The sequence below is a fragment of the Patiria miniata genome, unplaced genomic scaffold, assembly GCF_015706575.1.
Source record: "Patiria miniata isolate m_02_andy unplaced genomic scaffold, ASM1570657v1 HiC_scaffold_2, whole genome shotgun sequence".
NCBI classification, from domain to species: Eukaryota; Metazoa; Echinodermata; class Asteroidea; order Valvatida; family Asterinidae; genus Patiria; species Patiria miniata.
In genome coordinates, this window is record NW_024037058.1 from 15,509,573 (window position 1) to 15,535,554 (window position 25,982).

Here is a 25,982-nt window from a genome sequence, read left to right on the forward strand (position 1 = left end):
TCGGCACCATATTCCACAAATGCTCATTATAGCTTAACACTTACAGTAGGCTATAGACAAATTTAATTCACAGAGGGGGGAGGGGTAGGGGGTCCGTGAGTGTACAGTGATGCAGTGGCTGGATTGGTGTATACCTGATGCGTTGTCGCCGCACACCATGCAAGGTTCAATGGGACGCTGCGGTGTCTTGCGATCCACGCCCATCGTCTTGAGGGCCATCTCATCAATGGTGGCCTGGGGGTCTACTTTCACCAGCTGCTCCACTGTGTGTTGGTTGATCTGCACCTGCTGCACCTGTAAACGCAAACAAACAAAAACGAAAACAATGGACTTGTCTGTTTGACACACACATTTATGAGGAGTCTGGTATCAATTCTATGCTGAACTGGAGTAGTTACTACTGGCAATCGATTCCTCACAACACATGGGGTCACGATTCCGACTTACAAGTATGGAATATGAAATTGATTGTACCGGAATTCACAATCGAATCGAAGTCTATGTCATGGAAGCCTTTATGTCCAAAACCAAATGAAGAACCTGGACAATTAAATTTAGCGCTCGCATTACAGGATTTGAAGTTCCCACAGCGGGAGTTCCTCAAGCCAAGGGCCTAAAAATCTCCAGAACACTAAGCCAGAGACAAAGCTGAGATTTGAAAACTAAGCAACAGTGCAAGGTTCCAAATGCCAAAGTTGCCAGACTGGATTATACTCATCTTGTCGATAGCGTCCTCTACCAAAGCAATGGATTAACCAAGCTTGTCATCAGGGACTGGCTTCATTAGGGAAATAAAATCCAAATCAAGTCTTGGTACTACACTATCCCCTAATTAGTTTCCTACCTTGTAGGTGTCAATCTGTACCGGTTGGCCTGGTAGCTGGCCGACTGTTTGTCCCTGGACCATGTGACCAGGCATCTTGACTACCTGCTGGACCGAGCCTGGCGGCATCTGATGTACAATGTGTTGGACAAACTGTGGGGAAACCTGAGAAATGAAAGGGGGGTGGGGAGGACAATAGTAACAGAAGAAACTTCACAATCCAACAAGGTGTTTGGAGGAATTAGCAATATTAGGAAGGTAGAGTCTAGCCACAATTTCCTGTTATAGGACTTGATGCCCATTAGTTTTATAATAAGGAAACGCCATTGGTTTGCTTCACAGTGAAGGATTTTAGAGGGGCTCAGGAAGGCTCCAAGCGTAGCTGCCTGGGGAGAAATTTGGCAAAGATTTCACGAATGGGTAGCAATTTCTCGTATACAATAATTCCTAAGTATGATTTAAATGAAAAAAAAATACAAACACACGATTTTCTTCAATATCTGCACAAACTACTCTATTCCTCAGTGTTGACAACACTTTGCTTAGTTTCCCGTACTAACTGCAACACTGTGTCATTTACCTGTTGAACTTCGTGAACTTCATGTATCTGATTGGCCTGGGAAACCTGTCAACACACAGAAAGGAACTCACGAATCAGCACAACATTTGGGAGAGTTCACACGGAACTGTTCACCACTCAAACACGAATCCCCAGCATAAATGTCAACACAGCTGTTAGCTTCCCTGCTATTATTTCCCAACATCTACAATATACACAAAAAATATATTTGACATTAATTATGCTTGAGTGCTTTTGCTCATATTCCTGGAAATGAGATCATTTATGATGTAGAATTTTTTATTGATGAGCAATGCAGATTGTCAACAAATTAAAGAGCCTTAAAACTCAGTGTCATTTTCACAGCCTACTGTAGCCGTCAATGCAAAGAATTCCATAAGCTTGCAAGATTTCGCATTTGTGGTGATGAAACTGTTACGCCCTAACTATGGCATCGATCCCAACTGTAGTTGGGACCATCCGGACGCGTCCCAACTGTAGTTCATCAGTTGGGTCGGCCCAACTGTAGTTATGACGCTCGCTGCGTGGCACTGGATGAATCGTATGTCATGGATGAATCGGCCACCATGAACAGAGCTCAGAGCTCAGTGTCACGGTTGGGAATGTTTTATACATGTATAATTGTACCATGGAGCTATCAGCAACATAAACTATAGTTTGGACTGCAAAATAAAAAGCTTGGAGTGGCCCAACTATATAGATGGGCCCCATCAATAGCTAATTTCAATGGTCCCAAGTAAAGTCAGACGTTTATCAGAGCTGTAGGGAATGTTTTATAGTTGTACTTTTGCCATGTAACCCTCAATCCTCCAAATTCCTCCACTATGGCAAAGAGGATTTTGAAGGATTCAGGGTGGTTAGGGTTAATGGAATCGATTCTTAAAAAGGATTGGGAAACCTCCCCAATGTATGACGCATTTCAAAGTGGATCATTTATTTCCTGATAAGTAACCCCACCCCCAATCCCCTCTGAAATGTGACATTCATATCTTTGAGTTTTTGAGTGTCTGGAAATCACATTTCTAGCTACTAAAATTGGCTACTACAGAGCTAGAGACTTTGATACTAAAATTGATTCACAAATCCTACTTTTGAATTAAGATTCCTAAGCCTGCTTTTTTTGGGGGGGGGGACGGGGGTGGGGTTCCGTACTGTCATTTATAAAAATTGCATCTCGAGGCACTAATATTGGCCACTACAAGCATCAAATATTCAAAATGAGTCACAATTCCAGTTCTTAGTTCGGAATTAATTCAAATAGTTCTGTTTCAATTTTTTTTGGGGGGGGGGGGAGGGGTGTGCTGTTATTTTCTTACAAAAGCAATTCATGTTCTTCAGTATGTACCTGTTCAATGACCTGCTGTACTTCATGACCGCTGTTCTGAGGAACCTGAAAGGATTAAAAACAAAAATTCCATCCATTTCCCTTTGCACTGAAAAACACTAGTCATTTATGATATACACAAAGTCCAACAGCTTGCTACATGTGTACATTACAATGCATGAAATATGCATGCATAATGCTTGCCTGCAGCAAATAAAGGTCACATTAAATGCGGCTACATGTACATGTTCATGATGATATCAGGAACGCAATGTTGCAATCAATTTATACTGTAGTTTGTACTGGAAGTACACACCAGACACCACCACATAACAGTGACATGAGAGCTGATGACCACATTATTCATGCTCCTGGGGTATACATACGTTTTTGTGCACAGTAAGCACTAAGCGGTAATGTTGTTGAAATTTTTAAAATGTTGAGTATTTCACTGAAACTTATTATCGTCTATTATTCTTGCTTTCAAATCCATTGAATTCACACATAAATACAAGGTTCCAGTTAAAATAACAAAAAAAAGTCAACTGAAATTAATTGTAACATAATAACCTTCCAACACACCTCCTACAGCTGAAATTTTCTCGTACACTATTTTACCAGCGCACAGAACACTGAATTGGAAAACACCAGAGGGAAACACCAGATGTTCTACGACAAGATATTGTGTCAAAATACAACTGCCAAATTTCTTTTAAAGCCTTACTAATATTTCACTCGTTTCCCATGGCTTATCTTTTTGGACGTTTCACAACTGCTGTATGTTAAATTTGCTCAATACAATTTGACATATTTTTGTCCCATGAAATCTGGGTAATTGGGTAGTTACGGGCCCCCCTTTCATTTAAGTCCTTCCAGTGTGTTTATCATAAAAAAATGAATTCTGTAACTTATAAAGGCACTCTTCTTTTAATTCTAATGACCCTATTTAGTATTTGAACAGTATCTTTTGGTTGAAAATGTGATTTTCTTATGCATTTTTCAGTTGATGCCATACATAATTATCACGGTTTTCCATACTGTGCACATGCTTCGGCATTGCCATCTTTGTATATTTGTGTTGCTTTTGTCATCATCATTGTTGCTTTACCCCTAAATGACCCCAAAATAAAATTTAAAAAATCGAAACCTGAGTTCTACCCACAACATTCTCGTTGGCTTCAAACATTGAAAACTGGTTTGGTGACTTCATTACCCTTAACAAGCATGACAAGTGGTTTTCGTTCTCGGAATGCATCCCGTAAATGTAACTACACAATCGCTGATATCTGTGTCCCACAAACATTCCCACAATCATCAGCTTTGATCGTTTTCTTGTTTTGGATGCTTGGGGATGAAAGTATAATGGCATACACTGTACCAGGGGTGATCAACCCCATGATACTGATATAAAAGTCTCCATTAAGATTTTTCTCGGGGGATTATTTTCGTTCTAACTCACCTGCTCCATGTACATGACACCTTGCAGCTGATTCTCATGTGGGACCTTTGGACAGGAAACACAGACATGTTATTGCATTCACTGCAGGGCCCTCCACAAATTAAATGGCTTGGAAAACCCACCAGGGGATAATAAGTAGACTTCATCAGTACTACAGTGACAATTTATATGAATATTTATATGAAATATATAAGAACTGGGTCATTCCTGTTATTTTGAAAAGCACACAACACAGCGTTTTAAGGGTTTGTTCACAGTTAAAACTATTGTCAAGTACTGAAGACCGGAACTCCACAAAGACCATGAAGACCGAACTCCACAAAAGCTCAAAAGTTCAGTTGCGGAGAAGTATGTTTATCCCCAATAGGCCCATCGGTTTGGGTATTAACCAGGGTTTGACTTCAGCGGTAGCCCGCTAGCCAAATGCTAGTCAAAACAGTGGCAGGCTAGTCAAACTATTTCTTATTAAAGTAGCCTGGCTGGCGAGTCAAAACTTATCGGGCTTCGGCAAAGATGAAAGGATAGGAAAAATAAATCGTTCAATTCAGAAAGTAAACCTGTAGGCCTATCAATTTGTGTCTAATTTCATAAATTGTTTAGGGTTAAATTATTAGATCTGTTTATTAAAAACACTGACAAGATTGCCTCAGGATACACGTTGCACATTGTTGTTTATGAGACACGCCATAAAAGAAAAACATGCGGGCTAGTGAAAATGCCCGTGGGCTAGTTGAGAGTCTGTTTCAGTGGCCCGGCTGGCTAGTGAAAAAAAAAGTTAAGGTCCAACCCTGTACATGTATTAGCTGAAGGGATCTTAACAACTTCCTCAAAATCTTAAGTCATAAACATTGCTGATAATTATTACTCCACTGCAGAAAATGATGTTTTGTTGTTTAGAATCCCGTTACTAAAACCTGAAAAAAATAGCCCCATTGCGGCATAAATCTTTCATGAAATGACTCCTTACACTGTGTGAAAATCTAATGGGGTTATGGAATAGCAAGAAAACACAAGCAAAAGATAGAAACAAGCCGGACTGACTACAGGTAGCTGATGGTCATCAAAGTCTTAAAAATGCTTGCAAATTAAAAATAAACACGACCAAAAGTAAACCGACAAATTGAAAGGGCAAAAGTAAAAAAGATCCGTCATTCTACAAACTCTGGTGATGTACTTGTACAATCATCTATGCATGCAACTGCTGTTTCATGTTTGTCTTTTTTGTTTGTTTACCTCTTCTGTGACTGTTTCCTGTATCATCTGGTGTTCCACAACCTCCATGACAGGCTCCTCTTCTACCTCCTGACTGACTGGTGTGCTCTCCATGGCGACTGGCCAGAAGATGTCTTCACCTCGCTAGACGAAGGGATGGGTGCCCTACGACCCAACAAGTCTGCAAAGTCCAAGATGCAGGGGAAATATTTCATCAGAACAATTGATGGAAATTTCCTTAGGAACTTTCTTGCATTCTGCATTGCCTGTGGCACCGTTTACTATTACGAGGGCATTAAGTCCCCTGCATGAAATAGTTCCAGGGCTGACATGCTTTTTGAAATCTCACATCCTCCCAACCCTCCTAGTGGACTTTGGAGGATCTTAGATGGCAGGGGTAATAATAATCTTCCTTTTGGGTCTCCACTGAAAATATTATGTTAAAGCTTGCGATTGTACCTTATTAGTCACATGTGGTTCCAAAGATTCATCTTGTAATATTTTCCCTGCCTACATGTACATGTACAATGTATGCATCACTGTGACTTGTCATGTACATGTCTTGGCTTTTGTCAGGGCATGAGGCAACTTCCCCCAATTTGACATTACTATTTCTTTGAAATAAACGGTGTAGTTCTCAGGTACATTGTCGGATTTGTCAAGAAGTAGGCCTACATCGCACTCTTTTCTAGACGAACATGTAAATTAGGGAGGATTTAACAGTTAGGGTGGATAATATGAAATTTCCATGAAGTTTTTTGATTGTGTAGCAAAAAAACACCTATTAGAAAGGACTAGAGTGACTGCATTAGTTTGCCATTTGGTTGGTTTAAGAGTAAAGGTCAAAAGTCAAGTATGCATATGACCTCTGCTTTGGTAAATTGTGCACACACACTAAATGGCCTATGGAAAAAAGGTCAACCTATCAATATAACCTTTACAATTTGACCCGACGCTCCATCCATGCCCCCCAAACACGCCAAATTTGCATATGAATGTACATTTGATGGCTTTGTCTGATTTCTATAAAAGCTCCAAATGTAAGAGCGCTGGCCCTCTTGACAAATGCTCCAATGGGACTCAACGTGACAAAGGTTGAAATCATTTTTCACGGTATAGGGGAAAAAACCACAGCTGCACTACTAGTACATGTGTATCTGGTAAAATTTGCATTAATAATGGTCACTGCAAAAGTGCAAAGGTACAAGTAACGAGTCATGCTTTTTTCGGTCAAAGAGAAGATGTTGACTGGAATGAACATTTCCAAATCAAGCCAAATTTAAATTTGCCAAAATCAATCTTTCTATTAAAAACATACAAATGTCTTTGTTCAACTTTGGATTTTTATAATTGAAAAATAATTTGTGTGTTTAACATAATAACAGTGAAATGATGGAACTGAAAAATTGGTTTAAAGCATTTTGGAGACCATTTCTCCTCTCAAAACCAGTTTTATTTTCAGGAACAGAACTGAACTCAAAAGAGATTGACATTTCTCATGACATATAACCAAACCTCATTTTTTTTTAATAGTTCGTTCGAAAAAGTACATGTGAGCCTTCAGATTGGACAAAATGTAAAATTTAAATTTGAGTAAGCAAAACATTTTATGCAAGGGAGGAATATTTCTGCCAGTGCCACCCCAATGAACAAATATATTTTCGCCTACTGCACAAAAGAAATAACAAATGCACCCTGCACTTGGAAATGACACAATTCTTTGAACTACGGCATTTCAAAGGTTCATGTACTGGCAAAGTGAAAGGTCACGTACGCAATCCAATACACTAATACAGCACACAACACAGTGATGGCGACCCTTAGGGTCGCGAAGCATTATGCATGAAAAACATGTGTGACACAGCAGCGCATAACAGGAACTTTGTCTTTAAATTGTACATGTATACATGTAGGATAAACAGTTAACAGGAATTCATGAGATTTTAATATTTTTGCACATTGTGCACATTTGTAGAATTTGGTTTCATTAAAATCAAGTATTTTTTTCATGTATGATATTTACAAACATTTGTGAAAACGTTTCCTATAGGCCTATATTTAAATTTTTAAATTGAAAGGTAGATGACAGCATTAATCAAAATATGACCTCTTTTATTTTAATTTCAGGAAATCATACACACCATTTTCGACCATAAAACTCTGCAAGAAAATCTTTTTCCAAAACTTTTCAGCTTCTAGGAAGGTTATGTACATGTATATATATGTACATTGTAGCTTGGCAATTTATAATCTTCATCATGTCATCACATTTGCCGGTCCAGCGTGACAACACCAAACAAACCAAACAAGAGGTTAAAAATTGCAACACACACCCCCTTCATTAAAGGATGAATTCTCCTGCGAATCTGATTGGCTAAAAGTTGGAAGGAAGCTGGGACAAGTCTGTGCCAAAATTATGACTGTCTTTTCTTTCTTTCTTTTTTGATTTAAAAAAAAATAAATAATTGACTCCCAGTTTATGGTCCCTAAGAGTTGTTTCCAGCAAACACCGAGCATTTCTGAAGATGGGCCTATATCAACGTGAGTTCAAAGATCAGGAGATTCTGGGTAATCAAATACATACATGTACAGCTATTGACTAGCATGCGTGGCATAACACAGCTACATACATACAAGTACATGTAGCTGATGTGTTTTGTCTGTGAACATGGTGAACATTCAACACTAGAAATATTTTTAGAGGTAAATAATCATGTTTAAGAGTTAATTACACATCTAATTCCACTAATTAAAGATGTTCTCTCCATATTTTTTAAAATTTCACCCAGACAAAAACTGCTTTACACAAATATAAGTGAAAAAAAAAAATTCAAATCGCCTATATGTAGTTTAATATCGAGTTCACAAATCTTTTGCGGCCGACAATCGCTCATTTCTCACAGAGTAGACTGGTTCCCACCCCTATCATTCTGTAGGGATAGGGAACCAATCTACCTGAAGGCAGGATCTGTTTGGTTGCCAAAAAAAAACAAAAAAAAAACCAACACCCAAAAATAGAAGCCCAAGAAGCTTGAAGAGGGCTAAAATATAACAGAACTAAAAGTTGTCTTCTTTAATATAAATTGAATTAAAAAACCTGATTGATAAGGAGGAAAAAAACACAGTTCATCTTTCAAGACTCTTGTACATGTATATGTATCAACAAGCAGCATTTCAAGGTAACAGCCACATTAGTGGATTATTCTTGGAGTAAATATTTCCATTTTTTTCATCTGCCTCGGAAATTTGAAATCGATGCGAATGAATCTTCTGGATGGAAATACAATGTATAATTTCAGAATACGTTGCCTAAGCCTAAAATAAGGCCTTGTCAATAATAACCGATTTATAGCATTATTCCTGTTACAGACAATAGCCCTCTTTAAATTGATGGTGTTTGTCATGACACTGAACTTTAAGGAAATGAAACTAAATACATGCAATGGACAAATATGAAACGACTCCAGAGAAATGGAGACAATGCATCAATTTGGCATTTCTGCTTTAAAACCAGCAATACTCAATGGTAAATTCTACAGAGTTCAAATTTTAACAAAATAAAAAATATTATTTTACTACCTGTAAATTTACCACAAATTACACATTCTCCTCTGTCTGAACTAAAGAAAATATTATAATTGTAGCAACTTTTCTCTTAAGTTATTGTATGTTTTCTGAATTTGTTTAAAAAGGTTTTATCTGATACTAAAACCCAAGCATTGTTTATACATTAGCATCGTTCTTTTTCAAAATACAAATTCAACTGCGTGTTGTTTTCCAGTATTTTAAAACTAAAATGTCAACTATCGAATGGTTTATAATAATAATATAGATCAAAAATATAATGCAAAATGAAACTTAAAAAAAATCCATCTTTTTTTTTCTGTCCATAAATTAATGTTCATTATGTGACAGTCTGCGAAAAAAATTCAACATCTGCTATCATGGACACATAATAACTGCAGTTGTATAAATATCGCCGCTCGTCGGATACGATTGGAAGATGTTTGCACACGTCACCGACGTTCACAGCCTGCGTCACACACATAGCCAATTCAGAAAGACAGAGAGAGAAAAAAAAAAGCCTTTGAAAAGCTATCGCAGGGCGGGGGTCAAAAGTTCACGGAAAAATGCGATCGTCGCTTTCCCATTGGCAGCTGCATGCCTGGGCTTTGTAGGCTGTTTGCCAGGTCATGCATATGATTGACCTCAGCAGCAAGTTTCCTGCAGACCTACATGTACATGTACATGTACACAGTCATGTGTGTGTGTGCAAGGCTTAATCTATACATGTACGTATACATTACACATGAAGGCTTACAACAATGTACATGTACATGTACATGTGTGGATTACTGAACATGTACATGTGTGGATTACGATGAAAGTCTCATTGCTCACTTTTTGTAAATGTCAATATGAATTTCATGTCTGTGTTGTCGTTTTTTTATTTAAAAGCCAATGCCTCGTGTGTGTGTGCGTGTTATAAATTAACTACAGTTTCCTGAACTGGCTGGACGACATTGCAATGAATTGAATGAAATTGGCGAGGGCTTTGTAACCTTTGGATGGCAGGAAGCACAAGTGAAGTGTGTTTTCTGTTTTCATTAAGAAGAAAAAACATGAGGCAAATTGGAAGTGCAAGTGTATTTAGACCAAAGTTATTAAATTTGTCTTATTAGTCTGGTATAGCCTAAATCAATCAGATTAAAAACAATGACTGGACAGTACATGTGAAATTGAAAATACATGTATAACAAATTGTGTTAATGCTTTTAAATTAATATGAATGATTATTAGAAAGATTTACATGAATTCTTGACAAGCATATGTACATATGTATGTTGAATTCTCAAAAGTTCTTTATTTTTCTCAATAAAAATATATATTTTTAGTCTGTAAATTGATTACTTAGATGCATAATTCATTTACATTTGCTTAATTTCATTTTTCAAACTACATGTTTTCTTTGGAGCATCTAGTTTGTTCCTTGAATTTACAAAATGAAATTGATCCTCACAACACTCTACCATTTCCTCAAAATTGATCTCCAATTACTCCCCTCTCCAGTAAAATGCAAATTAGCACATTGCACATTCCCATTGATGGAGAAAATCCTTTGTCGCATTGCAATTTTGTTGTTGTAACATTGTAACATTTGTTATAGTTTTGTTTTTTTGTTCACAAGCTTTTTCTATAAGATTTTAGGCTTTGCATGGTGGAGTATCAGTATCGTTTCCGTTTGCGGTAACGCCATGTGGTAATAACTACTGTCACTCAGTAGATATTTAGTTCTGATAAGAACTTGTCCTGCTTATTATCAACTTTTGCTAAATAGTTTTAGTTCTGATAAGGACATTTCTGCTTTATTCTAAAAGAACTTGTCTTTGGTCTCAACGTTTCAACTAGCCTGCTCTAGTCATCGTCAGGAGACTGAGGAGAGTTAGAGATGCTACTCCTTAACTAAGGCTGTGTTAGGATTGGGAGTGCTTGTATTGGTAGATTCTGACACAATTTTTTTCTACTTCAAATTAATTTAACTTTGATGATTTATATAAGCACTATTGAAAATGTTGTTTTCAAAATTATTTGGGCAGATTTTATTTCATGTACATGTGCATGTACTTCAACATTGAGTTCAATCTTGCAACAACAAAAAAAATGTTTCCCAATACTGTGTATTTACCTGTGACTTGAATTGAAATACAGGGGAAAACATGCTCCAATTCAGTTCCAGTACATGTACTCAGAATGTGTCACATGTTTACTGCACAGTGTAAGAAGATTTTGGCAGATTGAGAAACTTTCCTGCAAATATGCTCAATTTAGCACTTCTAGACATGTCAACATTACAACCCTCACAATTGTTAGCGAGCACAAATTAGGGAAAATAAAATGTCAAATGAACTTTAAAAAAATGTGTTTAGTAAAGGCTCTGAAAGTTTTTAGTAAAGGCTCTGAGAATTTAAAACTAACACGTATAGTGGTGGCAATCACATGGGACAAATTCCAAACCATATGAAAATTACCAGCAGCTCATGAATATAAATATATCTTATCATTTTTATGATGATGTGAACAAATTAATTTACATTATTCTTCTTAAGAAAAAAAATCAAAATGCTAAAATACTACAAAGTACCAGCATGAATGGAATTTTGGCACCAGCAGGTATTAAACACTAGGCTACAAACCATGACAACCCGTTTTATTTTTCTTCTACTAAAATTTTTTAGTTCATGGTGAGTTGCAAAAAGAGAAATATTAGTCATGGCAGTACTTTTAGGACTATTAATATTATAGTCTAAGCTGTTATTTAACAAAACTAGCATGACTAGGGTGGAATTGCTAGGTCCTGAAAGCGTCCTGACAATGTCTGAAGACAATTTTGCCATAGTTTGCTGAATTTAAATGATTTTAAAAATATACATTTAGAGCACAGAATTTATTATTTGAAGTTTTCTACCAATGCGGTTGCACAGGCATAACAGGACCAAACCACTGTTTCAAAAACAAAAGTCAAACCATTGGGCTGCAATTAATTGAGCGCGAACGACAAACACAAAAGCAACAGACCCATCTTGCTGAATTACAGGCCTGCAACCGCACCCATTTTCCCGCGAACGGCAAAAACCCTTTCCGTGTGCGGAAGCCAGAAATCGACATCTTGCGTATTTTGACATCAGAAACAAGCCCTGAATATCCCAATTTTGACCCAACGGAAGCGGATATTCGCAGGGCAAAACATGAGGGGGTAGGCCGGCAGTAAATGCGGGGTCTCCAGGCTCCTGTCTTAGCCAAACGAGGGGTCATTTTGGTGCACAAAGCGTGCCGCTTCCCGCACAAAGGTCAACATGTCAAAGTTAAAATGGAAAAGGACATGGAACAACAACAAATCGTCTGGACACGTTTCCCCCCGTCAAATCATTTACAGTTTGCTGGATGTATAAATACAGATTTACAGAGTGAATTTAATGGTGGTTTCGCTGTGAGTGTGCGGTTTACGTTCCACTAATTCGGACGAAGAAATGACAGTCTATGGGCGCGAAAAAAGGCGAGACTCTTCGTCTTCATCAGTAAGCCAATACAGCGAACACAAAAACGTAACCACGCTGCGTGCATGCAACGACGCGACGCGGCGACATATGCCTTTCAAAACCCGCAAGAATTCTCGCTTTTCCGGTGACTAATCGCGGCAGATCTTTCACAAAATGAAAAAGTAGTGCATAAAGAACGTTAATATTTTGCAAAGAATCACAAAACTTACCTTTTGGAGGCAAAATTTGGCAAAAACAACGGCAGAAATGTGAATTAAAAGGTCAGAGTTCGTGACCTTCTTTGAAGCCTGAAATTTTTTGCAGCGGAACAAAATTTCGGCTGCGCATTAAAATTTGCATGGCTAAGCCATAATGATAGCTGATTGGGCGGTGATGACGTCATGGCTGGCAGACGCACTTGGCTATATTTTGATTGGTGCACCCGACTGGAAACGGACGTTTATGTTAATTTCTAGTGACAAATATTCATGTGCGTGCAATATTTCACACAAAAGGAGCCTTTTTACAATAGTTTTGCACCCTTCCCCTGTTCTGCATTTAAAAAAAAGTCTGAGTATCAAATTTTGACGATACGCAACCTATTGGTCGAAAACCCAAAATTTGAATGAAAGAAATGACTAGGATAAAAAAAAAAGAAAAAAAAGTAAATCAGAAGCATGAAGATATGAAACATATTGTTACAAAATTATTACACATCAAGAATTAATGACAAGCAATTTTCAAAAGCTTCAATTCAACCTAGCCAATACGTTTTTTAATCATTTGATATCGGAATTATTCAAATGATAGTGCGTGTTTCACTCGCTAGTACTTTTATTATAATTATTCTAAAGACCCCGCCCTAAATTCCAGTACTTTCGATATTATCAACTGGTTTCCATGGCAATAATAACCCTGTCAACCACTACGTTTCTAACTGATACGACTTTTCCCATGAAGATTGGATTAGCCGTGTTAGGTTTTCGGTTCGCATTTTTTAGTGGGCATTTAGCTTTCAGTTTTTTGCTTCTAAATATTTTGAACATGCTAATGAAATATCCTGGTGGCGCCCTTCATCACCCGCGGTCCGATGTATGGTTCAGCGTAGCGCAGCCCACTTCTGGTAATCGAGGGTAATTAAAGTATGACTTTCTTAACGCAGATTTCAAAGAAAGAATGAATAACATTCAAACAAATGAGATCGCATCAATCATTTGGGGAGGGGGGGGGTCTCCCTTTTCAAAGATGGGGGCGGGTATCCTTTATTCCCACCCACTGGGGGAATGAACTGAATTTTTGAACCGAACTATTTTTGAAAGGGACGTATCTATGGGTTGCAGCTAGTATGTTGTCTTTGAAACTCCACTGATCGTATCTACTTAAGTACATTATGCGGAACACCCCCAGTGACGTGATACGTGCACGCTGTTCTTCCGAGCTAAAATTTCTTCATGGTTTTTATTCAGCCACTTTCCAAAGACCCCGGTGTTATTTCAAGCCTTAGCCAAGTGAAAAGTAGCCTTTTTTTGGAAATATGTTATTATTGTTATATTATAGGGTACCGAGTTCTGATCTGGTGGGCACTGGTACATTGTATCCTTTTTCAAAAGCTATGGTTCCAGTCCACTCTCCCCTCTCCCAATCCCCCAGAGGGCGCTCAACAACTATGGAATGAGGGGGGGGGGGGGGGGGGGGGGGGGGGGAGGAGGGGGGGGGGGTGTTGTTTGGGGAAAAAAATAATTCGCAGCCCGGCCGGCCCACGTATTTTTTTTCTGCAGCCCACTTCGTATTTCAACCAATCACATCACGCTGGATGGAAGACACTCATCGTAGTGTTTTCCCTTGAAAGTTATCCCAACCAACAAAATCATTTGATGAAAACGGACACGGGTTCGAACCACAGACCCATCATTCATTCCATCAGGCGCATCAATCGCATCAAAAATTGGACTCTATATGCTCTGGTGGTCACGGTGATCTGAGGCAAAAGTGACCACTTTCCTGGCATGCTTTATCCAATATTTTATAAGCAAAAGATAATAGTTTTAACATCATTGACTCAGCTATTCTGAGTTTATGTAGGCCTGGGGTCCGGGTTCGGGGCCCGAACTAGACCAATGGGGCGACGAAAGCCGTTCTTTGAAATGCTTGAATGACTAGATATTGGTGCTTGCATGCAGGGGCAACAGTGGCGTGGGTTCGAGCCCGCGGGCCAGTGGACGACACTTGTGCCCTTGAGCAAGGCACTTAACCATTATTGCTTCGTCCTTCGGATCGGGACGTAAAGCCGTAGGTCCCGTGTGTTGTATAATGCATGTAAAAAAGAACCCAGCGACAATTTGCTAAGAGAATTAAAAGGGGTTTGCCCCGGTGTTTCTGGCAGTTATCTTAATTCATATGAGGCTGCAAGGAAGGGGAAGGACAGGTCTCAAGTTGGTGTGATATTCTTAAGTGAATTTTACCGACTCAACCACAACCAAGCCAGAACCAGACGTCATGGTTTTTATTTATGAATAAGCATCGAACTAGCTGAATAATCATGATCCATTGACGAAGTGTGCTGCAAATAAAAACCCCGGGGCCAGACCCTGTCCACGCACAACATATAGAGGGCGCTATTTCAAAACAACGGCCACGGTACACGCGTGCAACACTTCCTGAATCCTGGCCGTGTGGTAAAGTGTGGTTGTTTTTGTCATCAAGATCACCAAATAAATGCCATAATCACCAGTACTATTTAAGACTGATTTGAAGGTGTACTGTCAACTCAAGTGTTTTTTTTTTATTAAAAAGGTAGGTTGGGAATCATCAGTAGATGTGTAAAGCCAGGCCTGACCCTGAACCTGCCCCAACCAACTTACCATGGCATAGGTGGGGGCCGGGGGGGAGGGGGGGGGGGGGGGAAACGTCTAACTCAACTGTTTGTTTGTTAACTTGTTTTAATGTTATTTTAGTTTCAGATCCCCAAAAGCTACACACTCACCTTCAATTTGTGTGTGAAAATGTGTGCACGTTGCAAGCGTTACCATGGTTACCTGCGCAGATTATGGAGGTTCGAGGATACAACATTTGCTTTTGGCGTAATTTTCAGAAACGGATTTTGGGGGTTAAATTTTTGGCGATCCTGTAGTAGGGCCCCTGTTTTGTTTCGATCAAACTAGAATCAAATATTTTTTTTATATCTAAAAAATGACATTGTCAACCTAAGGCTATAGCAGACTTCTCTAAATGTAATGACACCTTTTTGGTAATTTTTGAACCTTTTTTTTTTTGGTGTAAAATTTACAATTTTACACCATGGTTTGTGCCGTGCAGCGCGACTTGCGTGCTCACGGTACATCGTGCGGTGTTTGCCACCTTTATTTTCGTGTTGTGTTTTGTCGCTGTCATTAGCGTCATTTTACCCCCAAATTTCCCTCAAAAATTCAAAACCCTGCCCTTAATCTATGACATACCATATGTCGCCAACTAGTTTGGTTGGTCAAATAATTTAAAAGTGGATTTTGTTCCCTTTTAGGAACCGGGCCCGTATATACACGATCGCCAAATTTGAACTTACTTGTTTGAAGTTTTCTGTTAGAAGATGCTGGAAAAACCAAGGAAAACATTCATGTTCCTGCAGTCTGGTTCCCTGACCCCAAATTAAGATGAAACAGAGCAATTTAAGACGTCAGGGATTGTAAGGTCAGGGATTCAGTCTCGCCAGCTGGCTTGTACCAGTTCATAGGTGTGTAATCGATTGCACACAAAATGCAGCATAACTAAATGTGGTCAATTGGGGGCAGTATTTGAAGAAAAAAAACCCATTTTTTTTCTAACGCTGGTCGGCCAACCAGCGTACGAAATTGATACAAAAATACCATTTTTCTTTAAAATGACAGCATACCAGGTGCCATGATTTTACAGGATGCTTAAGACTGTCATTCACCATGTTCACTAACAGTAACAGTCCAGTAAGGTATTTCATAACGAAGTGGCTATCGTTACGGCACTCGTTGTTTAGCGCCCTCTACGATATTTTTTTGGTACGCACGCAGGTATATAATTATTTGTTTCCACACGTTTTATCGAGCAGTGCGCCAGCTCAGCCGATAGAGGGTAGGATTTTGCACCGCGAGGTTGCGGGTTCGGATCTCAGTTTTGCACTCAACTTTTTTTCCTTTTCTAACCTGAGGCTTTGGAGGATTTTTTTTAAAAGGGAAATAAAGTCCGAATTTCATAAAGTTCAAATTCACTTTTTTCCTTCTAATTTTATATTTTCTTGTCATGTTTTTTATAAAAGTTGCCAGGTTGCAGTCTACCGTAACGATAGAAAATGGGAAATGCATTACGGCTGCCGTAACAATAGCCACTGCGATTTCATAATGATGTGGTAGTTTTGTTTTTTGATGTTTGCAAATGTTGTATTCCCTTTAAGACCCATCTATCGACCAGGTTCAGGTTTACATATGTATGAATATGAGTGACCTGTTGACGGTAGGCCTATGTGTTTTTATTCCTTCATGGCCTATCCGAAGTGTAGCGTGACCAAACTTAACAAAAAATAACTGAAGATGTTGAAAGCAACAGTACTAAAAATATGGAGAGGGCAGTATTTTAATTTTGAAGGAAACTACGGACAATGACAACGAATGAATGATGATAATTAGTGCGAAAATTTAGAAACCAATTAGGCCTAATGCTGCAAATGGTGCAATGCCAATGTTGGGCGCTTTCGATTTATGTGCGCCATCAGTCGATCGCGTTGTGCTATCAGTCGATCATGACGCTATCGGTCGATTCCGCTGCCACCTTTTCCACCGCGAACACCTTTTCTTTCCAATTCACAATTCTGGAGGATTTTTAAAAAAAGTGATTAAAGTCCGAGAATTAAAGTGATTAAAGTCCCTACAGAATCGACCCATCATGGAACCTGATCGACTGACCACGCAGATTTACCGATTTCGCCCTACACCCATGTCAGTGAAAAGGCACTTTTATGTTTTGGGACTTACTTAAACATTTGGCGATGATACAAGCTGGAAAAGCCACCTTATGTGTTTGGAATTACCTAAATAGATCGCTAAGATACCATGTTGAATATCAGCAAGCTTAATTTTGTTGAAAGGGGGCAGGGTTTTGATTTATGAGGGAAATTGCGGGGTAAAACTTGCACAGGCAGAAAATAGTCTGAACTACTGTGACTTGCATGCCTGTAACTGCTAAAATAGCTGAGAAAGTTTCTTTTTCTTCAAAAGTACTTATCAAAATTTCAGAAAACATGAGTTAATCTGAAGAGAAATGACTACGTGAGGCTGCAAAAGTCATTTTGGAATTGACCGTCACCTGCAAAAGTCATTTTCAAACGGAAATTGTAAAAATGGAGGTGTCCTAAACTACATGATTAGTGGTGTATGCATTACATTCTCTGTACTTAATTAAACCATAAAACTTAACCTGTACACTTTCTTTTTTCCATTTCCTATCAGAGACAAAGATCCAAGATATGAACGTACCACACTGTCGGCAAGCGTTTCTCACAACATGCCTGCTTCTGCACTTGGTGCTGTACAACATTCCGACCAGCCACTCAAGCCCCAGTGTAGAAACAGCGGAAATCAACGTCGATCACATTCCGCTAGATTCCCAAATTGTAAACCCACTTCGGCAAGAGGGCGCTAGACAAGAGACGACAGTGAGTGGGACGGGTGACGGGGCTCGTTTCAGTGATCCCAACCTCCATCCCGAACACTACCGTTACTACTTCAACAGACGGCCGGATGAGGCCGAGGCCTGTAGGTTAGATCCAACATGCCCTTATAAGGTGAGAGGAATATTATGAATGGGATTGTTACACCACAACTTTTGCATTGAACCAACTTGAATTGAGGCAATCCTAACTATGGCTGTGTGCGAATTACATGGCTACGGCTTGAAATTACACACAGGTCTATGAGAGGTGGCTGCAGCCGCTGCAATAGAGGCGTATATAATCAAAGCCGTAGCCAAGTATTTTGGATACTAACCAAAATCTAAGCAAAATCTGGGGGGTTGGGGGAGGGGGGGGGGGGGGGCAAAAGTGACAAAAATCTCTTTTTTGAGTGGAACAAAAAGTGCTTTTTACTGACATTAACATAGCACAAACATTACGATATTCTCTGAAACTTAAAGCAACCATCTGTAATTTCAAAACTGTAACCTGTAACTGTTTTCATATTTTTCACCTTTTTGTTATTGACCAGGAAAGTTTGGATACATCTGCATGTTGGGGGTACGAGAAAGGCTGCACACCTGATAGGATGTCGGGATATCCCAAGGCATACACATTTCAAAGAAAATGGTAAGAAACATTTTGAAAGGACAAGATGAAACTCATTCTCATGTAGATAAATGAGATAATCATACTGGCTGATTGTGGGTGTGTGCGGGTTTCTTTTCGCATTCAGTAAGGGGACGTTGAAAAATTTCCGATAATTTGATGATCGTGTACAAAACATATGGGTGGTCTGCCTAAAGAGTTTTAAGTACAAACAAAAGAGGGACAATATCGAGTCCACGATTGAGGGTGTTTTTGTTTTTTGATTGTGTGTGATTAAGCCAGAGAAATAAGGGAGACGACTGCTTTAACATTTGATTTCAGCACTTGAAGGTAGATGAGAAAAAATGGACCATAAACTCTGTGGAACTCCCGAAAATGAAGTTGAATTATATTGTGATTTTAGTACATTGTTGACATTATGTTAAAACTATAAAGTGACAATATGCAGGGATAGAGAAACATCATATGCTGAGCTTGTACACACATACTGGAATTTGTATCCTTGTGAAGTCATTGCTTTGTTCTCGTGTACTAAAACTTTAGGGTTTGAAAGTGTAGTTTCAAAATGCTCCTATTCTAACCAGAATGAATTTCCTGGGCTGAAATTCGGACTTATTATCCCTTACATAAAATACTTCAATTTGTGATCAACACCCCTTGGAAATTCCTAGGTGTTGAGTAAAATCCATATCCATTTCGTGATAACCTTGTGGAGACGTATTCACCCATAGAAATTGCCCTGTGGAGACGTACATGTCTTGTTCCCTATTATGTCTCCACAGGGTACCGTGTACCAAATCACTGAACTTGTAGTGTTTGTATTTAGAGTTTCCGGTAATTTGTCTTGTAATGTGGAAATGAAACAAAGTCAATTTCCTCTTATTATAGTTTCATATCTTGTTTTATGTCAATCGAAACAAAGAATAACACTAGGGAACTAGAATTGTGTAAATAAAGATTTGACGTGCATGGGTACATATGAATTTAACATCCCATGACTGCAGTACCAGCCCATAATACAAACCTTGCAACTTTTTCACTTTTCTTTCCTGTTGCCTTTGATGACCAGCGTATACACACTGTATAAGCCACACGTTATTTACTAACATGACCTCTCCAGGGAAATGCCTCAGTGGCTCTCTTTGTAGCTTAACAATACTGTCAGAAGTGTGGCTTTTGTTGAGGTTTTCCATGAATATGATGAAAGCTGTTGTGAGCTGGGATGAACTGTTCCATTGACGGGTACCACACAGAATTCACCTTGAACTCTTTATCCAAATCCATATCCATTTCGTGATAACCTTGTGGAGACGTATTCACCCATAGAAATTGCCCTGTGGAGACGTACATGTCTTGTTCCCTATTATGTCTCCACAGGGTACCGTGTACCAAATCACTGAACTTGTAGTGTTTGTATTTAGAGTTTCCGGTAATTTGTCTTGTAATGTGGAAATGAAACAAAGTCAATTTCCTCTTATTATAGTTTCATATCTTGTTTTATGTCAATCGAAACAAAGAATAACACTAGGGAACTAGAATTGTGTAAATAAAGATTTGACGTGCATGGGTACATATGAATTTAACATCCCATGACTGCAGTACCAGCCCATAATACAAACCTTGCAACTTTTTCACTTTTCTTTCCTGTTGCCTTTGATGACCAGCGTATACACACTGTATAAGCCACACGTTATTTACTAACATGACCTCTCCAGGGAAATGCCTCAGTGGCTCTCTTTGTAGCTTAACAATACTGTCAGAAGTGTGGCTTTTGTTGAGGTTTTCCATGAATATGATGAAAGCTGTTGTGAGCTGGGATGAACTGTTCCATTGACGGGTACCACACAGAATTCACCTTGAACTCTTTTTTAAAAAATTCTAATAAAGACCAAAAAAGAATAATAGTTCTGCTTCCAGTAACCCTACCTACCCTTTTTTAACAACCCTAATTTTTGGGGGGAAAAATGAGGGAAAAAACCTGAAAACCATTAAATTTTAATTGCTACCTTTAACCCTTTGACTACACGCAGACACCTCCATATGATCGTACACACAAAAAATAAAATCCATATTACCTACCTTAATTTTCAAATGCCATGTAATTTGAAGCAGAATGTCTTTTTTTTTGGCCTAATTTAGAAAATATTTCGAACTCAAGCACAAGTAATATTTTGTTGAAATCATTTTGTGAAGATTTTTTTTCATCAAGTTTCTAATCGAGTTGTGTTTACTGTTGTTCTTCCTCCATGGTAGAAAATAAGAACCATGGGAGGAAGGAACACAGGCACTTGAGATGGAGAATGTTTCAGAGCAAATGTTTATGGCAGTACATTGGTAAAAATATGTCTTGTGCATGAAATGTACAAGACATATTTTTACCTAGTATTAAACATCATATGTAGGTTGCAAAGCCTTTTTTTTTACCAAATCAAAATCTTTTGACTCATGCAGGGCTCTTTTACAGTTTAACACCAACTGCAAAATCCTGAATCACTTTGTTGCCAATTCCAAAGTTGTTAGTTTGTATTTTTCTTATTGTACAGAACAGGGGATTTCTCTTTAACTTTTGAGTTTTTTTTAAATAAATTTTTTTTAATTTTTTTTCTACTAAAAATGAATACACAAAAGGTCTACTGAGCACTCACAGCGCATATCCTCGTGATGACTGCAGTGCAAAGAATCTGTGTTATTTTATTTTTGTCCACCAAGCTTCCGATTTACAGTCCCAAGGACAGTAATTCATTTGACAAGTTTACCTATGACACCCTCTTAAGCAAAAACATGATAAAAAGCAGGCAATTTGACATGTCAGTGGCAATTTTACCACCCAATTATTTATTTCTGGTCTTACAGACACCACAGATAAGTTGCACACGGGGTATGTATTGTTTGGTTAGAATTATAGATAGGTTTCCCACGGTGGTGTGAAACACGCCGTGGGCTTGAGATGCTTATGTTGGTGGGTTGGTGGGTGGGTGGGTTGGTTGGTACCGGTAGACACTTCACTCGACCATATATTGTATTCATACAGCTCAAGTATTACAGCTTTGCAATTGAAGACCGGTTTTGCAAACACTGTTGCGCATTCGTCTAATTTGCATACTTTGTGCATATTAGATCACGCCCCATTTCTTTTTATTATCTGTATTCTTGAGGTACCGGAATGACCCGGGTGCCGTATAGCCGTCTTCACACGTTACCCGGCCTCGCTGCTACCTGGCCCCTTTATCGGTGGTCCCCCCTCCCCCCTTGGGATATTTCAAAAAAAAATTGGTGGGAGGGGGTGGGAGGATAAAGTAAATTACATGTAGCTATGAAATTGGGCATGCATAGTTTTGGAACAAAGTTGATTTTCTTTTGGTAAAAATAAAAACCTTTCCCTCATCAGTTGGGTTCACAAATTTTTCTTTGTAGCTAAAAGAAGCTCTGTTCCGTGTTCTTTTGAGGTTTATAATTCAAGAAGGATTTGCTTTCTTAACACATTTTAGTAACAATTCTCGGCATTCCCTCGCATAGTTGCAATGGGAAAAGACCTAGACAATACCTCTAAACAATAGTTGCAGATGTGGCCTTATAAGACCGGTTGATATTTTACGTGAATACGAAACCGAGGTGACTTTGACGTCAGGAAACATTCGCTATACGAGTTCACAGCAAGAGTACTGGTCGCGATGTCACAAATTTGCGTTCGCGTTTGCTTTTGTAACGAGAACCAGTCTTTTTGGGCCGTGTCAATGTTACAATAAGAGATAAATGTATACCTTGATGTTTCCGCCAGGTTTCACTCTGAGCAGGCCCAGGTCAAACAGTTTTGGATCGACAACGATTTTGGCTACATCAAGAAAATCTTAGATGATGGATGGTATGCAATGTGTACCCCTAAAACACAGGTATGAATGTATGTATGTATGTACGTGTATGTATTGTAGAACGTAAAGGGACGCTTTCTCCATTGGCAGTAGTGACAGACTGACTTGAGTGTGTGATATAAACAATTGCGTAACGGCTCAAGACGGCCCATGTGGCCAGGCCATTGCAGAATTGAGGAATTAGGGAGGGGGGGGGGGGGGGAGGGGGAGGGGGGACTGGGGTTGGCTATCCTGTTTGACATGGATAGGATTCCGACACTTGGTGGGGCTATTCATAGTGGCATATTTGTGCAGATGGTGACTCGTTTACTGACCAAAATGAGATTTGAGCTAGTCATGGTCCATCCTACCCAATGATGCCCGCTAAGCCAGCTTTTCATGTTTTTATTTGTCAAAAATCTAGGACAAGAATGTCAGACACTGCCTCAATTTCGCCCATTTCGCTCAAGGATGTGTCAATTGTGATATCAATTAAATATCTTCAATGCCATCCTTTCCAGTTCAATTTTTAAAACTGACCCCAATTTCACTCACACCCCTATTTCAGAATGGATCATCCCTGTCTTGTGTTGACAACGCCCACTCCTGTGTTGCCAAGAATCTGTGGTTGAGTCTACCTGACTTTCAAGACCATACCAAACATAGGGGCAGGTAAGGCATGAGACATTTCAGTCATAATGTGACTAGAATCATTTGCTTTTCTTGTATCTTGTTAGTTGTCAATATAGTCCAGCGGATATGTGACAAAATATGGATGAATTGTGCACTTTCGCATAAAAGCGTGAAACTTGGCAGAAATGTTCATATTCATGCCAGAAAAAGTTTTAGACGTGGAGCCATCGCAAATTTACCCTTTTAAGGGCGTGGCATCCATTTTAAAAAAGGGGGCGGGACTTGTCGTGCCCGAAGTGAAACTATTGTTCCCACTTGTCACAAAAGCAGGAAACTTCACAAAGACATAATTATATAGATTATAAGTGTTTTCCAGATTCGGAGCCACCACAAAAGTACCTTTTTGGGGGCGTGGCAGCCATTTAAAAAAGGGGGGGGGGTAAATTATTTTGCCCACCTCAGAAAATATTGTACCCATATTTCATAAACGAATCAAGCATCCCACAGACGTTTATGTTCATGAGAAAAAAAATTCCAGATGTGGAGCCATCTTGAACATACCCATTTAGGGGCGTGGCAACCATATCAGGAAAAAAGGGGCGGGGTTTTCATTATGCCCACCATGGAAATATTGTTTCCACATTCACAGAGAAAAGGAACTTTCCACAGACATTGACATTCATGAGAAAAAAAATTCAAGATGTAGAGCCATCGCGAATTCACCCTTTTAGGGGTGTGGCAGCCATATTGAAAAAAGGGGACGGGGCTCTCATTATGCCCAACATGGGAAAAATGTGCCCAAATCTCATAAACGAATGAAGCTAATTCCCACTGACATCAATATTCATCAGAAAAAAAATTCAGACGTGTTACATGTTACATCTGACATCTATGATTTTATAATTCTGATGTACACCAGTTAAAGGACCCCAAAATTAGTGCCTATTTGTTCAAATATAAAACTTTTAGACATCCCTATTTGGTAAATATTTTTTGAAAAGTGCACTTCCTTAAACTTTTAAAATTGTCTATAGATGCCTTTCCGGACAATTGAGGGCACTGTAGCTGTGATGTCATTTCAGGAAGACACTGTTCACATTGTGAACCCGAAATTTGCTCATTGAGAACATTTGTGTAAACAATTCGCTCATTGGCTTACTGGCATGTACTGAAACAACAACAAATCAACAAAGAAAAGAAAATGTACGACAGCAAAATATCCAAAATTCAGGCAACTTTTGGTGCTGAACTAGCTGTAACATTGGGGTTTCTGCCTGAAATGACATCACACTTTTGCTCATGAATATGGAAAAAGCATTAGCATAAAAACACAAAAGGCACTAAAATACCCTTGAAAATGGCAAAAATAAAAATTGAAAATAAGCTTAAATGGAACACAAAGGTAGCTTTTCAAGGATTGCATTGAAAAAAAATGACATAGCATGGGCCCTTTTTTTAAGAGCAACTTTGTAGTTTCAAACAGAAAAAAAAATTGCACAAAAAGCGACTGATTTTTTACCTTGTCTTTTGAAGGCTTGACCCTCAGCATTTTGGTTCCCCGGGCAACGTTGGCGGCCACTGCAATCTGAACAAAGAACTGCTGAAGAAACACTCGAAACACTTATCAGAGCTGCAGTCATGGTAAGCGAAGTCAGAAATGAAATTGAACAAAAACAGCTTATTATTTTCCCTGATTTTGTTTTGTTTTGGAGAGAAAAGCGGCTGGAAATGGTTCAACCGAAATCTGGAAGAAAATAGGGGGGAGGGGCTTGAACTAGTTCCTAAATACATTGTATTTGTACATTGATTGTATTTGCACGTGTCCGATTACATAATTTTGGTAAACACATCAAGGGTAATAAACATGCAGGCGGTTTGGAAGTTCACATATTGTTTACATTTGCTGGGCAAAGAATGGGCTATGTCCACCATGCATGAAGTACAAGGGCGCTTACATAGTGAATTTTTTCCCAATGCTCCTGGTAATTGAGACTCGTGAGTACTTTATTCTTCTGGGTGCCAAAGGGTTAACCATAAATTAACTACTTTCTGTAGATTTCTCAATGTGATGAAAATGATAGAGCAATTAATTTTGTCTTTACTTCATATGTGTAGTAGGAGTGAGATTTGTCAGGATTTGTTGTCAGAAGTTTTCCTGATCTCAGGTTTTATTTAAAAGAATCACTTTTGAAATCTGAAATCCCTGAGGTTTTACCAAAAAGGTGTTTTGCCTATGAACATTTGTATGTAGAACAAAAGAATGGATATTAAGAGGGGTCAGGTTGGCGTACTGGGACCTTTCCTCGCCTTCCACCGCTGTGACCCGGGTTCGATTCCTGCCTGGGCCAATATGTGGATTGGGTTTTCAGTCCCTGCCTGATTCTGTGGGTTTTGCTCAGAATGTTCTTCTGGGGTTTTCCTCCCACATCTAAAACTGTTATTTCTTCACATTGTCTGGGAAATCAGTGGATTCCACTGTATGTGCTACCCTGTTAAAATAAGAATGAAATAAAAACATTAATAAATAAAGGGATGCCTTTAGGTAAGTACAAACATATAACATAGACCCTACGTTGCTCTGGGGCCTTGGTAACCCTAAAACCCTCGGCTAACTGTTTCTTGGGTTTTTCACTTTTCACCCAATCTCACCCCTGGATTTAGGTACGGTGAATTGCGAGAGTTCACTTCATTGAAATCCGATCCATTCATGACGTCTAGCTGTGATGTCGTCATAGAGGGGCGGGCCTACCTCATGAAGTTGGATGCCG

General features: G+C 39.0%; 2 protein-coding genes across 7 annotated transcripts in view; one reads left to right on the plus strand and one right to left on the minus strand.

Moving 5' to 3' along the window:
- LOC119726661 (orphan steroid hormone receptor 2-like) overlaps positions 1-12,791 on the minus strand; it is a 26,625-nt gene extending 13,834 nt beyond the window's left edge. For 3 of the 5 annotated variants that reach the window (XM_038198433.1, XM_038198434.1, XM_038198430.1), the window contains exons 1-7: positions 12,666-12,791; positions 5,420-5,579; positions 4,187-4,231; positions 2,749-2,793; positions 1,404-1,448; positions 845-988; positions 135-294 (exon numbers count right to left, since the gene is read on the minus strand). In XM_038198433.1, the coding sequence (XP_038054361.1) occupies positions 135-294; positions 845-988; positions 1,404-1,448; positions 2,749-2,793; positions 4,187-4,231; positions 5,420-5,512 (532 nt within the window). In that variant the 5' untranslated portion in view covers positions 5,513-5,579; positions 12,666-12,791. Of the gene's footprint in view, positions 1-134; positions 295-844; positions 989-1,403; positions 1,449-2,748; positions 2,794-4,186; positions 4,232-5,419; positions 5,580-11,974; positions 12,119-12,360; positions 12,493-12,665 lie in introns of those variants that run through there. The other 2 variants (XM_038198432.1, XM_038198431.1) reach the window with 2 other exon arrangements.
- LOC119726662 (EGF domain-specific O-linked N-acetylglucosamine transferase-like) overlaps positions 12,277-25,982 on the plus strand; it is a 25,379-nt gene continuing 11,673 nt past the window's right edge. The window contains exons 1-7 of one of the 2 annotated variants that reach the window (XM_038198435.1): positions 12,277-12,386; positions 17,904-18,238; positions 18,657-18,754; positions 22,512-22,623; positions 23,150-23,253; positions 24,748-24,855; positions 25,876-25,982. In XM_038198435.1, coding sequence (XP_038054363.1) covers positions 17,921-18,238; positions 18,657-18,754; positions 22,512-22,623; positions 23,150-23,253; positions 24,748-24,855; positions 25,876-25,982 — 847 coding nt within the window. In that variant the 5' untranslated portion in view covers positions 12,277-12,386; positions 17,904-17,920. Of the gene's footprint in view, positions 12,387-15,051; positions 15,229-17,903; positions 18,239-18,656; positions 18,755-22,511; positions 22,624-23,149; positions 23,254-24,747; positions 24,856-25,875 lie in introns of those variants that run through there. The other variant, XM_038198436.1, reaches the window with a different exon arrangement.